This window comes from Mustela nivalis, assembly GCF_964662115.1.
Source record: "Mustela nivalis genome assembly, chromosome: 8".
NCBI lineage: Eukaryota > Metazoa > Chordata > Mammalia > Carnivora > Mustelidae > Mustela > Mustela nivalis.
In genome coordinates, this window is record NC_139027.1 from 130,951,723 (window position 1) to 130,968,727 (window position 17,005).

At 46.8% G+C, this 17,005-nt stretch overlaps 1 protein-coding gene across 4 annotated transcripts in view; it reads right to left on the minus strand.

Moving 5' to 3' along the window:
- SLC13A3 (solute carrier family 13 member 3) overlaps nt 1–17,005 on the minus strand; it is a 69,554-nt gene that overhangs the window by 37,522 nt on the left and 15,027 nt on the right. For 3 of the 4 annotated variants that reach the window (XM_082744770.1, XM_082744769.1, XM_082744772.1), the window contains exons 2-3: nt 5,458–5,723; nt 4,059–4,222 (exon numbers count right to left, since the gene is read on the minus strand). In XM_082744770.1, coding sequence (XP_082600896.1) covers nt 4,059–4,222; nt 5,458–5,723 — 430 coding nt within the window. Of the gene's footprint in view, nt 1–4,058; nt 4,223–5,457; nt 5,724–16,610; nt 16,768–17,005 lie in introns of all 4 variants that reach the window. The other variant, XM_082744771.1, reaches the window with a different exon arrangement.

Here is a 17,005-nt window from a genome sequence, read left to right on the forward strand (position 1 = left end):
GCACGGCTCAGTTTCCTCCTCTGTAAAATGGGCACGATGACAAGGCTACCCCTGCAGGGCTGCAGTAGGAGGATTTAACGAGAACACACATGGGGTGCTGGAGAAGCCACCACCCATGGCCCCTCGGTCCCTCAGGCAGTGCAGGGAGCCCCGCTGGGTGAAGAGACCGAAGGGAAACATCAGGACTGCTCTCCAAGACGGAGGGCCCTCCCCTACCTCCGTCTGGGTCTTGTCCGCAAGCCCTACCCTGCCCCAGGCTCTGTCCTGCTCTAGCATGGTGCTTGCAAGCCTGGATTCTAGACTCTGACAGAGCTCAGCAACTAACCACGTTGCTTTGGGCAAATCCTTTTGCCTCCCAGAGCCTCAGTGTCCTCATCTGTAAAATGGGGATCACCTAATTCCTAGCACGTTATGAAGATCAAATGAACTGACAGATGTGAAAAATAGAGCACTGCACCTGGCATTCAGTGGGTCTTCAGGACTGAGAGCTCACATTGTCATCACTGTTGAAGTGGCTGTCCCTTATGCACTCAGAGCCCTTAGTAGCCTCCCCACTAACAGTCCCCACTCTCCCCACACCTGTCTTCACGTCCTCCCATCAGGACGGAGCACAGAGAGTGCATGCAAGGACACATCTCTCTTTTGCACTGGGATTAGCCTTGTTTTTAGGTCTTAGGGCTGATCATTGATCAATCCCTGCTCTCTGATCCCGCCGCTTGCAAAAGTAAGTGTCTGCCCCAACTTCCCAGGCCCTCCTACCTCCTGACACTCCGCAGCATTTGGGAGAAGACCCTGGACTTCACCGTGCACCCAATACTGAGTGTGACCATAGCCAAGTCCCTTCCCCTTCCTGGGCTCAGATTTTTCATCTTTATAATGAGGGAAATGGCTTCAAACTTTTTTTTCCTTTTTTTTTTTTTTGGCCTCTAGACTCTTTGAAAAAGACTCTTAGGTACAACACAGAATCCCAGAGGTTAAAAGTTGGGCTCTGAATTCAGCCAGGCTAGATTCAACACACCAGAGCCGCTATTTTCAAACTGTGACCTTGGAGTGACCTTGGAGGCTACTTGATCCTCTTTTTTTTTTTTTTCCTTTTCTAATTTCTTCCTCAGTTTCCAGTCTTCTTAGTGAGGTCAATGCTGGCTCCTCCTGTGGATGTAAGGTCCTGTGACGAGGCCCACGTGAAGAACGTGCTCAGCAAACATCTGTGATGACCACACGGAAGCCCAGTGGATAAAACGGGGCAGGTGGGGAAGCTGGGGTAGACATGGGAGAAGGCGCAGATTCTTCGTGGCTTGTCACCGCTCCAGAGGGACAGTGACAGGGTTCTCTGGAAGCCCCAAGACTCTGGGGAAACAGTCGGAAAACAACCAAAGCCAACTCTGGCCTGTGGGCTCAATCTGGCCTACGGCCACCCAACCGAGAATGGTTTTTATGGTTTTAAATGGCTGGAGAAGGTCAGTAGAGGCAGAATACTTCATGATATAAAAATGCAATTTTAATTCCAGAACCTATGAATTACATCTCATAGGCGCACAGCTGTGCCCACTTACTTACAACTCCTTGTGCGTGCTTTCTCTCTGCAAGGGCACAGTTTGAGCAGAGGTGATGGTGTGGCCAACAAAGTCTAAAATATTTCCCGTCTGGTCACTTACAGAAACCGTTTTCTGACCCCGGCGTTAGAACATCTCTTCCCCACCCCCACCCCCCAAAAAAGAACCTCTCTTCCCTCCCATGTGAAAGACTTTGGCCTTGCGTAGGTCCTGGCTCTGCTGCTTTACCAATGATGTAAATGATTCTGGTGATATCACTTTCCCTCATTGAACCTCACCTGTAAAGTACTTATCATCATGTCTAGCTTTCAGGATTGATATGAAAATAAAATCAGCAAGATCCCTGACTGCATGGTAGGCAAATACGCGTACCCCAATATGCAAGAGTAACTTAGACGGTACATGGATTGATATTTAGATTTTTTTAACATATATGCTCATTTTAACACATATTCAAAAAAGCAGAACTCGCATTCAAAGCCCGTGGTTTCATAAAGCATGTTTGTTGTGTTATTTGGGATAAATGATCCAGAGCTCCTGGGGGCAGATCTGCCATCTATCCCTCAACATGTGGCTTCCAAGGTAGCATCTCTGGCTCCCACATAGAGGGCAGCAGGAAGGGCAGGACCCGGAAGCGGCACACACCAGTCCGACTCCTACTCATATACCACTGGCCACACCTCGTCACAGGACCACATCTAATTGCAAGGGAAGCAGGGAAATTCAGCTTTTCCTTGCCAAAGCCATGCGCCCATGTGGGGGTTCTGTTACTAAAAGGACAAAGAAAGACTCAATATTGGGAATAAACTAGAGATTTCTGCCCACATAGGAACCAACCGAAAGCTTCCTTTTAAAATACATTTATGTAAATAGGGGTGCCTGGGTGGCTCAGTCAGTTAAGTCTCCTACTCTTGGTTTTGGCTCAAGTGGTGATCCTCAGGGTCATGAGATCGAGTCCCACTTGGGCTCCGTGTTGAACGTAGAGCCTGCTTGACACTCTGCCTCCCTGTCTCTCTGTCCCTCCTCCGGTTCACATGTGTGAACACTCACTCTTTCTCAAACCTACATACGTAAATGCATTTATATAAATAAAAAGACGTTTTAAAGCAGACAGAATGTGGCTCTGCCACCACAAGGGAAAGTTGGGGAATCACAGAGATGCCAGTGAAAAGTCCTGATATCTTCTTGCCTCTGAATCAATCCTGGAATGCCTTTCTCTGCCTTCTTGATGTTTGAGGAAAACGAACCCTTACTTTTCAAGCCACCTGCAGACAGACCCTCCTTCTTTTGTCTACATTTCCATGGACACAGCCAGTTCCATGGGTACAAGAGCATGCTGCAAAGTTGGGCTCAGCCATTTGTCTACTGTGTGACTTGGGGAAGTCACTTCCCCTCTCTGAGCCCTTGCTTAGTCATCCAAGCACGTTAGTTGTATTTTGTTTGGTTTAGAACAGTTTCCGAGGCTCGGGAGAAGCAAATCCTTCAGCCGATCGACATTGTCGTTGTACTTGTACGAGGCCCCTCTTTTGTTTTCTTTCTTTAGTCCCTTTGGTGCCCATTCCCACTCCCATCCTTCGCAGAGCAACCACACTCATGCGTTTAATCTAGATTTTCATTGGCTTATGTTCTTGCAAAATGGTCACTTGCGTGAATTTTGAGTTCACATCATGGTATTGTCTTCTAGATCTCACTCTGGATTTTTTCCCCCAATCATGACTATGTTTTGTGAGACCCATTTCTAGAACTATGTTCCTCTAATTCTTTGCTCCTAAAGCAGCACGGTGCTCAACAGTGCACACTTGACCTTCCCCTTGGCTGGTGGTGGTGGCTCTCATGCAGCTACTTACCACACCACAGAGAATACATGTGAACACTTTCACATCCATCCCCTCGTGGACCTCTGTCAGAATGCCTTTGGCATTTGTATCCAGGAGCCAAACTGCTGAATTACAGTGGATGTGTACATTTTTTTTTTTTTTTAGGGCATGCATACATTTAATTTGATTAAATATTTGCAGATTTCCCTTAAGAAAGGCTGACCCAGTACATCGCTCTCTGGCAGAACACAAGGGTTCCCGTGGCCCCACGCCTGCCGACATATGGCATTGTCCAGTTTTCTTATCTTTGCCAAGCTCACTGAAGTAAATCTCGTTTCAATTTGCCTTTCTCTGGTATTAGTGACATTGAACATCTCCTCAAATGCTCTAAAACCCAGTGAAAGTATAATATCTACTTCATAAGGCTGTTCTGAGAGGTCAAAGAGATAATGCAGGCAAAGTGTTGAACTCATCACTCAGTACATAGTCAACACTCAATAAACGCAAATCTTTTAAAAACCAAGGTATGAAGATTTGACTTAACTAATTCTCAGTTATTATTATTTAAGCACTAGGCACATGGGAGATGCTAATGTGTATTCCCTTCACCTCTTCTGAATCCTTTGGACGTCCTGCTCCCACTGCTCCACATTGGTGGGGCTGCCCCAGTCCCTTTGCATAGCATTACCTGAGCTCTCGTCACTCTGCCAGTTGAGGTCCTTCTCAGCCTCATTCTGGCTGAAGAGGCTTTTCAGGATGGCGCTGGCAATGGGCAGCATCATGGCAGTGGAAGCTGTGTTGCTCAGCCACATGGACAAGAAGGAGGTGGTCACCATCATCCCCAGAATGAGCCTGGGAACAGAGGGAGTTAGAGGTGCATCCAGAACGGGGGCCCAGAAGGTCCTCTGGTCCCACTTTGCCACCCCTGGGGAATCCAGCCCACTGGTTTCACAGACAAAAAGTTAAGGCCCAGAGAGGATAAGCCAGTGACCTAGCGGAGACCAGATTCACTCACCGGTCTTATTTCAGGTCTAAGGAAACAGATCCCACACATTTAAGTGAACTGGCCACAGGTACCCAAGGTAAAATAGTCCAAAGATACCTCAACCCTGAAATTTTCTCTCCCTTGCCCTCCACCCCAAGTCCTTGATGGCAACAAATGGCAAAGAAAAAAAAAAAAGAGAGAGAGATGTAAAGAACAGTGAAACCCTATTTTTTTTTAAAAGATTTTATTTATTTAAGAGAGAGACAGTGAGAGAGAGCATGAGCAAGGCGAAGATCAGAGGGAGAAGCAGACTCCGCATGGAGCTGGGAGCCCGATGCGGGACCTGATCCCAGGACTCCAGGATCATGACCTGAGCCGAAGGCAGTCGTCCAACCAACTGAGCCACCCAGGCGTCCCTGTGAAACCCTATTTTAAAGGCCACTTAATCCTCTGCAGGGCCTCGGGCTCCCTGAGGATTTGAACTTTCGTTCTAAAAGGATTAAGTGAAACCCTATTTTAAAGGCCACTTAATCCTCTTAGAATGAAAGTTCAAATCCTCAGGGAGCCCAAGGCCCTGCAGGAATGGCCCCAGCCTCCCTATCTCTTCAGGGCCATCTTGCCACCCACTCCCCACCCTCCTGGGATATTAAATAGCAAACTAGAATAATAACGACCAGGATTTCTCGCACTTTACAGGTCCAAGCTATAACAGCTTCATTTTATAGGCAAAGAGAGAGAAGTTAAGTCATTTCTCCCAGCAGGAAAGGTGGGGTTTGGCCCCAGCAGTCTGAGTCACCATGCGAAGTGGCCCTCTCTAGAACTACTGGACACTAGTTCCTGGGGACTAGGCCTGGGATAAGAATTGTACCTGGCTCCCCAGGTGATTCTTACGCACTTTTGACAACTGCCCAAGAGGCTGGCACTGTGTCTGGCACACAGAAGGGGCTCACAACATATCCAGGGAAAGAATGAGTAAATGGAAGGAGGGACATGATGAGCTTGTGGGCCTGGGGGACAGGACCAGGAAGAGTGAGTTTGGGCTCCAAGAGATGCATCCCCTCTGTCTCCTCACCTTTGGGCTGGACCCATGACCTGGCCTTACCTGGCTGGCTGGACCCCAACGAGCATGAGGACCTTGAGGGCGATCCTTCGGTGCAGGTTCCACTCCTCAATGGCGCTGGCCATGATCAGCCCGCTGAGGAAGAGGAAGTTGGTGTCCAGGAAGTACTGGGGGCAGACCTTGTTGGAGGGTAGGATGCCGAAGAAGGGAAAGAGGATGATGGGCAGCAGGGCTGTCACCGAGAGAGGCAGGGCCTCAGTGCACCAATATATGGCCATTAGCAGGATGACAAATAGGCAGCGGCCTTCCTGTGGGAGGAGGCGGGGGGAGATGCAGCTCAGAAGGGTCGGTGGAGCTCTGGGTGACAGTGGGAGAAGAGATCCTGGGGCAGCGCTCTTCAAGGCATGTTCCACAAGGAAGCTGGGGAAAGGGGGAGTGCCCAAAGCTTTGACCTTGAGATGACATTCACCTGTCTGACCCGCATTTTGCTCGACTCTGCAATGGCGAAGCGACACTGACCATTTTATAGGACTGTTTGAGGACTACATGAAATGTGCCCTTGGTTTACAAGTAGACCCTGCGATGAGTATGAGATGGAAAATAGTTTACTTGATAGAGGATTGCAGAAAGTTCTGGAAGGGCAGCTGAGAAGGAAAACAGAAGGAAGCCAATACAGACAGTGTATTCATGAGTTTATCCTTGTGGGCAGTTGGGGCTCAATCCTGATGGGGGACTCTAGAATTGATCTCCTGGGAAACAAGGAAGCTAGCTTTTTACCTGCCAACTCTTGGCCATTACTGGCTGAAGGCTGCTCCTGGGAGCATTAACCCCCCCTCCGAACTTCTGGTCTGCCCCGAGTACAGTGAGCCAACATCCTGGTGCTGAGCATCTGAGGTTCAGCAGGAGACTATTGGCAGGTGTAGGATGATGAGTGCCAATGGAGACATGGGGAGACCACCAGCAGCGGCTGCCACATCCGTGTGCAGCACTTAACACAATGTTCAACACTAATGATAAAAAGTGGTATGTATGGGGCTATTAAATACCGGGAACTGTGTAATCCTCACAAAATCCCAGAGGAGTGAGTGTCCCCATTTTATGGAGTAGTCAGCTGAGATGCAAGGAGGTCACTAGAAAGACAATGACTGTGCAGAACAAGTCAATCTGCCTCCAGAACCATCGCTCTTCATCGAACCCCACCCAGCTGTCACCAGCAGAATACCAGAACCTATGATACATTGACAGTGCAATGTAAAGATCCAGAACAGAACAGCTCAGTGTTTTCCAGGGCTCGAGCAGGAGGTGTGTGTGTTGGGGAAGAGGAGATGCAAAGGAGTTCAAGGGAACGTTTTGGGATGATGGAAATGTTCTAGAAACAAGAGTACAGCGATGATGATGCCTTCATTTCTGATACAACAGTGTTTCATTGGATCCATCATCAATAACATCTTATTATTAATCATATGGTCACTGTTAGAATAAAATACTTACTGTCCTGACCTTGTTTTCTTATGTTCTCTCAAGGCCATGACCTTGCATGTTCCAGGAGACACAGACTGTTCCTTGAATTTGACTTTAGTAGGTTTGGTTGACTTTACTCAGTGTGCGCAGGACATTGAACTGAATTCCATCCTAACAAGTACTGTCCTAATACAACACACCCTCAGCTACACTGTCAGGCATTAGCTACATGCAGACACTGGGAAGAGTTAATCCATTTAACAGAGGGATAAGGGCAGGATCGCCCGATGACTTTGGCAACAATCTAAGCAGAGATTACCAGTGACTAGGGTCCGAGGGAGTGGTGGAGGTAGTGAGAGGTGGTCTAATTCGGGGTCTATTTCCAAAGGAGAGCCTGATGGCTTTGCCGAGGATCTGTTGGGACGTGTAAGGCAGAGAGAGCAACCAGCAGGGATTCCAAGTGTTGGTCTCAGGAGGGGGGAAGAATGAGGTTGCCAGTTACTGAGCCGGGCGACTGTGGGATATACCCACACAGATCTGTGTAGCCCAAAAACACATCCTGTTTTCTCAACAACCTGGCTGGGAGTTGAGACCAGGAAAATGAGTGAGACATAGCCACTGCCCTTTAGCCAGGAAATCTGACCATGCCAATAATAGAACAGTCCTCTGTGGCTAGTTCTTCCCAAACTCAAGTGACCCTCGCAGACTCTGCCTACCAAGTCTCCCGCAAGCAGAGTATGTTGGTGAATGTTTAACAACTGGAAAGCTCTGTGTACGTGTGTGTGTGTATGTGTAGAGATTCTTTTTTTTTTTAAGATTTTATTTATTTGTTAGAGGGAGAGCAAAAGCAGGGGGAGGGGTAGAAGGAGAAGCAGGCTCCCTGCTGAGCAGGGAGCTCGATGTGGAACTTGATCCCAGGAACCCCGGATCGTGACCTGCATCGTGACCTGCGCCAAAGGCAAAGATAAGCTTAACCTCTTAACTGACTGAGCCACCCAAGTGCCCCTGTGTGTAGAAATTCTTGATGAGTATTTTGTTTAGCTAAGAAATCACTGATGTCCATTGACAAATGAATTTAGTTTTACTATGAATGCCAGTTTATATTTTTATTTACATTAATGACTAAGACAAGAGGGAAGCAAGGAAAGTATGTCAGAAATTCACTTGTTCACCAATGATGTGAGCGACTTCTTTACTGAATCAAATGATAGTTTTCAAATACTGGAAAAATACGCCCTCATTTTGGGGGGCTATTCACAATGTAACTGCTGTAGACACAACACATTTTATGTTTAATCTGCACTGTTAACATTTTTTATCACTTTCTTAAATTTAAACAAGCAAGGGGCTCCTGGGTGGCTCAGTCGGTTAAGTGTCCAACTCTTGATTTTGACTCAGGTTATGATCTCAGGGTTGCAAGACGGAGTCCCACATCGGGATCGCACTGGATGTGGATTGTCTTAAGCACTGCCTGCTTAAGATTGTCTTTCTCCCTCTGCCCCTTCCTCAACCCTTTATCTCAAAAAAAAAAAAAAAATCTAGACAAGCAACCAAACAATAAGCTAAGCCCTGATTTGCAGTGTTTGCCAACCTTGCCAACGAGGTGTAAATACCTCCACGTGGTTGATTTCAAGCTATCAAGTGGCATCACTGAACACAGAGTTGGCACGAGATGGGCAGTACACACCCCTGCACAGCATTTCCTCCATACATACTGATGTAAATAGAGCAGATACAGATAATCTCAGGATCCTAGATAGTCATAAAATAATAAGCAACTGGTAAACTTTGAGTATCTATTACCTTTGTTTTAATATATTGAACATTTGTATAATTTCATTTTAAACATCTCTGTTTACAGCTGGCTAGCAAAATTTATGAAAACTTGATAATCAGATCTCGAGAGCTAGGATACACACTCCAGTACCCTGTTGCAAGCATCCGGACAGAACATCCATGCAAAACATCCCCCCCCCCAAAGAATCTGGGTCACATTCTGTTGTAAACTTGATATTCTTCAACTCATGCTTGTGTATCATGTTCCATAATGCAACTTTCTTCTAAAAATACACAATTATTTTCTGCCAAATCTTGCTGCTGGTTCAGGAAGATATGCCACATCTATCTTGTTTTCTATATACTACCTGCCAGACCAATAGTTATCCTGATTTAGAAGATAGAGGTCTGGGCGGTAGCATGGCCGAGTGGTCTAAGGCGCTGGATTTAGAAGATAGAGGTCTGTCTTAGCTTAGGCTGCTATCACCAAAAACCGTGGGCTTAGTAGTTGAAACAACAGACATTTACTCCCCATAATCCCAGAAGCTGGGAAATGGAAGATCAAGGTACCAGCAGATTTGGGTTCTGGTGACAGCTCTCTTCCCAGCTTACAAATCTTACATCTTCTCACTATGTCCTTCTCACCTGGTCCTTCCTCAGTGGATTCATAGGGAAAGCTTGCTTTCTCCAAAGGCTATCCTCCCCTCATGGGGTCCCACCCTCGTAAACTGATCTAATCTTACAGTTTCAAAAGGACAGTAAAGAGGCTGTACAAACAACTTGACACCAATAAATCTGATGACTTAGAGGAAACAGGAAAGACTCCTCGGAAAACATAACTTATTCAACTATCAGAAAAAGAAAGAAAAGCTGAATATTTCAGTATCTATTAAAGAAACAGAATCAGGGTGCCTGGGTGGCTCTGTTGGTTAAGCAACTGCCTTCGGCTCAGGTCATGTTCCTGGAGTCCTGGGACCAAGTCCCACATCAGGCTCCCAGCTCCCTCTGACCTTCTTCCCTTTCATGCTCTCTCTCACTGTCTCTCTCTTAAATAAACAAATAAAATCTTAAAAAAAAAAAAAAAGAAAGAAATAGAATCAATCATCAAAAACCATCCTGCAAAAAAAGAACCTCTAAGGCCTGCTAACTTCAATGGTAATTCTACCAAACATTTAAGGAATAAATAATACATATTCTACACAAGCTCTTTCAGAGAACGGAGAAAGAGGGAATACTCCCAATTCATTCATGAGGTCAGGGTAACCCTGTGACTGGCTTATCCTGATGAGGGCATCAAAAGGAATAATAATGGTTGAGCATTGCTGGGACATGCAAAGTCATCTGGAAAACCAGTTTCCTTGTCTCTCCTGCCTCGCATCTCTATGCAAAAGAAATACAGGCACAATGACAGCCCAAACCACCAGTTTCTCGTGTATTAACTCATCCAGTGACAGGTACTATCACTACTTCATCTAAGTTATAGAGGAAGGATGTCCCCCATTAAATACATGTTAGAGCAACAGCAGGAGAGAAAAATAAACATGACCTTTCAAAAAACTAGCTTTATGAGCTATAATTTACATATAATCAGTTGCATCCATTGATAAGTACACGGTTTGAGGTTTGACAAATATACCACCAATGTCACATCCCAATCAAGAAAGAGAACATCACCCCAGAAAGTTCCCTTTTGCCCCTTCCAGGTCAAATCTCAGGCCCCTTCTAAAACATTGCTAGGATTTCCATCACTAGAAATTTGTTTTGCCTGTCTTTGGACTTAAATGGAAGCATACAAGATGTACTTTTGTACTTTTTTGTTTGGGACAATGCCTGCGAGACTCATGCATGTGGTTGTGTATATCTACAGTTTGTTCTTTGTTTGTGCTGAGTAGTATTCCCTCCTGTGACTGTACCACCATTTGTCTGTGCCTCCTCCTGCTGATGGACATTTGGATTGTTTACAGTTTGGAGCAATTATGACTAAAGCTGCTGTGAACATTCAAATGTCTCTGCTTTGGGGGTGACGCCCTATAAGTCCTTTTGTGCCTTGTATGACACAATATATAATGGGGGTGGGAGAAAGATGTTACTGATAAATTCTGGCTGTAAGGGGTTGACTTTCAAAGGCTCTGAGTCCTTGGCCTGTTTTCTCACTCTCCCTCTTCCTCTCCTTTCCTCCCCTGTTCTCTCTGTTTCACTCTCTCTTCCCTCTACTCACTCCCACTCTCTCTCTCTCTTCCCTCCCTTGGTGTTCTTGCCAAGATGTCAACATCAGTCCTTTGAGGAGGGAAAACTCCACGTATGGCCCATGTCAGCTGGGGAGGTGACCCGAGGGAAATGGCAGTAATTGGGAAGTTGATCCTTGGCTGGCAGGGGGGCTTTGCCAGTAAGTGGGTCAAGAGTGTGTTTCATTACCTTGCTGGGTTAGTTAGGGATGGGAGCCAGGCCAAGGTGACCCCAAATAGCTTCCCTGCCCCGGCTGGGCTTCCTGTGGGCAAATGGATCCAGAACTACCAGCTGGATGCCAGACATCTGGTGGGGAATTAATAAGTATTACTGCCCCTCACCCCCCAACCCTGCCAGGCCTTGAGAACAGAACTGACCCCCAGAGATCTAAAGTCTCTTGGGAGGCTTGGAGGCAAGGAACTGGGGCCCATGTACACTAAGTGGCGGGCTCTCAGAGATCGAGCAGGCTGAGCCAGTTCCCACCTCCAGGCCTTTGCACCTGCTGTCCCCTCTGCCTGCCCCTCTACCCTGATCTTGGTCCAGCTGGCTCCTGCTTGCTGTTTGGCTCTCATCTCAAAGGTCGCCTCTTTGGGGAGTGACCTGACCATGTGATCTGACCGTGCGATCAATTGTGGTCTGATTTCCATTGTCTGGCCTTGTTTTTGTCAAGCAGTTCTCAATAGCTCAAGTATTTCTTGTTTGTTGCTTTATTATTTCCTTCCCCCTACCAGACCATAAGCTCCATACAAACACGACCCTTGTCTTTATTTGTTCACCTCTGTCTCCAGGGCCTCAGTGGATATTTGTTGAATGAATAAATACATGATGTAAATCAGGCAGCATAAACTCAAGTACAGGGGACCATTTAATGAGTGAAGCGGGTTGGCTGAAGAAAAAGATCACATCGCTATCTCCCATCTGATTGGCACTTGGGGCAGTGCCATTATTTTAGTAGCAGGAAAATGCCTAGGCTTGATAATAAATCACAGTTGGGACTGGGCCTCCGAGTCAGGAATGCAATAGGGAGGAATGGGGACTGCGGCGAACAAGGGGAGGGTATTGGTCCCTCTAAGAACAGCAACTCCTGCTCAGCTTCTAGTTGTTGCCATGAGAACATGAGCCCCATAATGCCCGATTTCTGATTTTTCAAAAGCATCTTGACACTGTGCTTTTATTGGAACATCTCACAGTTTTGAAAGATTCGCTCATTAAGAAGAAAGTAGTCGGCAAAAAACCCACATCGTCAAACATTACGAAACCCATGGTCATTGGGTTATGATCTTTAGTCTAAATGGTTTTAATCGGTGTAAAAGTCCAGAAAAGTGCTCACACATACACAATTCTGAATCTAATTCAGGTTGTTCACAGATTACTAGGGATTGTGGGATGCTCTATTTAAATCTTTGCTCCATTTTTAAATTCTTATTTTACAGGTATAGAAACTGAGGTCTGCAGAGGGGCAGTGATGTCTTGAGGACAACACAGAGCATGAGAGCTGAGATCTCCCTGCACTCAGGCCTGGTTACCATTTAAATGGTGGGCCAGGGGGCAGGGTTGGGGGGGGACCCACAATTTGACCCCAACCCCCAGCACATCTGCCTCACTCACCTCTGCCTCCTGGGTGAACTCAGACCAGCCACCTGGCCCTGTGGAGGAAGGTCAGTCTGCCTGTCAGCAAATGGAGACTTCCCTTGATCTCTCAAGGGCAGATTAGGGTAGAAGCATGGAGTCACATGATCCCAGGGCCCTGTTCCTTTGAATTTTAACTTGCGAGTTTAGAGGTCAGGGCAGGTATCTCGTCCTGCCGAGACTCATTTTCTAGATCATCTCAGAGTCAGCAATTTGCCTCTTTGCCACTTGCTTCTGTCTCGAGGCTCCACTTCAGGAGATGGGATCTTGCTGAGAGGACCCAGGGTCAACGGAATCAGAGCTTCCAGTGAAATTTCTCGCAGCTGCCCAGGCCCTCACCTCTGCCACTGGAAGCTGGTACCATTCGGCTGAAACCTCCAGGAGTGGATGAGCCTAAAGGAGGCTACTGCCCAAGGAGACAGGTGTTGGAAGCTCTTGCTTGTCCTATCAAGGTTGACACAGAGGCCAGATTTGGGATGAACTTGATATGGAGGGGGTTGAGCAATGCTGAAATGGGAAGAAAAAAAGTACCAAGGGTATCTCCAGGACTGGGCTGTCCGCATACAGAGCTCCCAGTCACACACGGCCATATATGTGCAAATTCATTAAAATGGAACGAAAGTTGGAATTCCAGGTCCTCAGTCAAGAGAGCCACATTTCAAGTGCTCAGTAGCTCCTTGAGACTAGTGTCTACCCTCTCTGGATAGAGCAGATACAACACTTCATCATCACAGAATGTTCTGGTGGATGGAACTGCTCATTTGGCTTAAGGGCCCAGAAGTCGGGGTGTGGTGGCTCTGTTTCAGAATCCGAAGGCAGGCCACTGACTGAACCCTCTGAGCATGAGATCCGTTCACTTGCAAACTGAGAAGAAGAGAATGAGGGGAACCCGGGTGGTTCAGTTGTTAAGCCTCTGCCTTCCGCTAAGGTCATGATCCCAGGGTCCTGGGATCGAGCCCTGCATTGGGCTCCCTGCTCGGTGGGAAGCCTGCTTCTCCTTCTCCCACTCCCCATGCTTGTGCTCCCTCTCCCACTGTGTGTGTGTCTCTCTCTCTGTCAAATAAATAACTAAAATATCTTTAAAAAAAAAAAAAAAGGAAAAGAACACAGTGACCCTGGGATGATACCTCACCAAGGACCCCATTAGAACAAGTGTGCTCAAGAGCGCTTGGAACACGCACTTGACAGGCAGGCTGTTGCGGGAGCGAGATTATGAATACACATCGATTTCTTCATTATTATGCCCTACTTTCCAAATTTCAACTACAAATACAATATTTTTTCCTTAACGAAGACATTCTCTGAATATACAAGCAATCTATCTGTACAACTCCGGGATTGCACTTTCCTTCTCTGAGGATTACTAGATAGTTCATGGTCATAGAGCAGACATTTGAGGTCAGCCTGCTTTCTTCCTCCTCATGGCTCACCTGAAGTTTTTGCCTCCATATCTGCTTTTGGATATGTAATCCGCTTACGGATTGTTTAACCCTCCAGTCTATTAATGCCACCATTCTATATATATATATATATATATCAGTGTTCATGGGTCTCTGTAAGTTTTTTTCTGGGAGACAGAAAATCTGCATATGTTCTGCTTTAGTTTCAAAGAAGTCTTCTGCTATTAAAGATTTGAATGGAGAGAGTCCCCAACTTTCAATGGTTTGACTTAATGATTTTTCTCCATGAGAATGGCGCAAAAGCAACATGGCAGAAACCGTGCTTTGAATTTTGAATTTTGATCTTTTCCCAGGCTAGAGATATTCGGTGTGATGCCCTCTCATGCCCTCTCTCCATACTGGGCAGCAGCCTCGGGCACAACTTGCTGTCAGCCCCACAACCACACGTGCACACGCAACCATCGTGACCCCGTGCAACCATTCTGCTTTCCACCGCAACACTGCACTAGAGGACTCTGCCCCACTGCTGGCTAATGTGAGCGTCCCAAGCACTGTTTAAGGCTGGTGAGGCTGAGCTGTGACGTTCGGTAGGTTAGGTGCCATAAATGCACTGGTGACTCACGAAATTTCCAGCTCACCCTGGGTTTGTTGGGATGTAACCCTGTCAGAAGTGGAAGAAGAGCTGTACTGTTTTCTGTTCTATTTGTTCTGTTCCTTCATGTCATCTTGAGCAACACCAATTATACAGAAATTGGATCTCCTTTGCCATCCATGCTGATCATTTCCCCCTCATCCTTTCTTACTTTCTTTCCTATCTCATTTTGTTCTATCTCTGTCAGCCTGTACGGCATGTCCTAGACAACATCCCTGATTATGTTTTTATTTTATATTTTATGTTTTTTTTCTGATTATATGTTTTATCTTTCTCCATCTTGCTGCTTCTAATGTGGCTTCTCTAATAGAGCAGCTTTGTTTCTTCCACCTGCTTCCAGAACACTGTTTTTTTTTTTTGTTTGTTTGTTTGTTTTTGTTTTTTCATGTCCTTCTGCTTTCCACAGTCTCTTCTTTGGCCCTTTTATTTCACATCTTGAGATTTATTTTAGGAAGGCCATCATTTCTTGAATTTTTTTCATATTTCACAGAGAAATGTCTGTCCAATAGTTTCTCCTAGTTGATAACACAGATCTTCCAGTATTTATTCTTTGTCTACTTTGTAGTTGATGTTCTCTGACTTCTTATTTCTCATACTGCCTTTTCACAGGTCCCATGCAGGCGCCTCACCACAGAACAGTGGCCTTCCTTCTCAGGCGAGTTCTTTGTGAAAGGCCAGTGCAGGGAGAGGGACGGGAGGGGAAGTTGAGGCAGCAGAGAGGTCTAAGCATCAGCACGGCTGATTTTCCTAGAACCCTGTCTCACCAGCACTGCCCTGAACTATGTCTCCACTCTAACCAGTGGGCTCAGTATGGAGACTAAGTGTGAAGACACAAGAACATCACGGTGCTTTGGTGTCTCTTTGAGCTTTGCATCTCTTTGGCTGAGACCAAGAACCAGTCCAACCATACAGTGGGTCATTATCCCTCCTTGCCCTTCTGCCTGCCACCTGAACACCTGCTTTGGGCCAAGGGGCTTCGAGCCTCCTCATCCAGCTCATCCGAACTCAGTATTGTCACATGTGTCTCGGGGACTCGCACGCCTTGGGCTTGGCCAGCATTCCAAAGGGCTCAGAGAGTAGAAAAATACTTTGGGAGAATCTGTGCCCAGTCCAGGAATGGCAGAGGCTTGTGTCACTCCTGGTCTCATGTCATGTGGTCTAAACCCCACCACCAGCGTCTGCGCCATCTGCACACCCCTGGGGAGGCGTTGTGGTCTGGCATCTTTCCTCAGGATGGCACGTGCCTCTCCTGTTGCTGCTCTCTGTCGCTGTTTCCAGACTGCTTCAGAAAGGTGAATGGAATAGAGAAGTCTGGATCTCATCAACTTAAACCACGAGTGCCTTCCACCTAGGGATTTTGTATCAGAAAGGGCTATCTTGCCTTTTGCTTGGCTGTGTTTGCACGCACAGGAGCAGTAGCCTGGGTGCTGGAACAAGGAGGGCCTGAATTAGAAATGCAATCCTTCCACACCCAGGCTGTGTGATCCCGGTATTCAGCCGGCCTTGGCCTTGGTTTCCTCATCTGCAGGAGGCACGTCATCACAGCACTTGCCTTGCAGAGTGATGTTTCTCGTGTGCGGTAACCAGTGTCCCAGGGAGAGTTATGTGAGAATACGCCATTAATTATGAGCTGTTGTTATGTTTTATGCAAGTTCAATTTCTGGAAGTTAGGCTTCAAAAAGATTGTTCTTAATTCTTTAAAACAAAACAAAACAAAACAAAATACGAAAGCTACAATGAACCTGAGATCATTTAATCCAGTGGTTCTCCACAGGGGGTGATTTTGTCCCCTGGAGAACAGTTGTCTGGGGACACCTGGGGTTGTCATGATGGGAAGGCCACTACTGTTGTCTAGTGGATAGAGGCCAGGACGCTGCTAAACCACTCACAGTGTACAGGACGGCCCCACGACAAAGGATTATTTGTTCCCAGTAGCATTAACGTCCATAGAAACCCTAGTCTATGCTAACCCCTCACACAATGGTTGTCCAGAGAAGGAAAGTGGCTTGCCTGGGGTCACATAGTGAGTAAGAGGTAAGGACTTGACTTACCTTGTTTCATTGAAAGACTGTTGTGCCTGGAGCTTTACCAGGCAGAGGAGATGGGAGCAGGGTTGGACAGGGGTGAGGCAAGTATCCCTCGCTGACAGTGAGCCCAGCTTCAACTCTGCTCCCTGGCTGTCTCTCCAGGCTTCCGCTAGTCCTGGCCCTGGGTGAGACCGGGGGTGTCAGGGTTGGTCACCACAGTCCTTGACCCTGACCTCCTCCTGCCAATGAGTAGGCATTTCAAACAGGCATTTCTAACCTAGGCATTTCTTACAGGAAGGCTTATAATCCCTCCCACCAAGGAAATTCCAGCTTCTCAGGTTAGCTCGTCTGTTACTACAGGGAGTAAAGTCTGCAGACAAATTGCACAGAGATGAGGGGGGAGAAAGAAGAAAATGCCA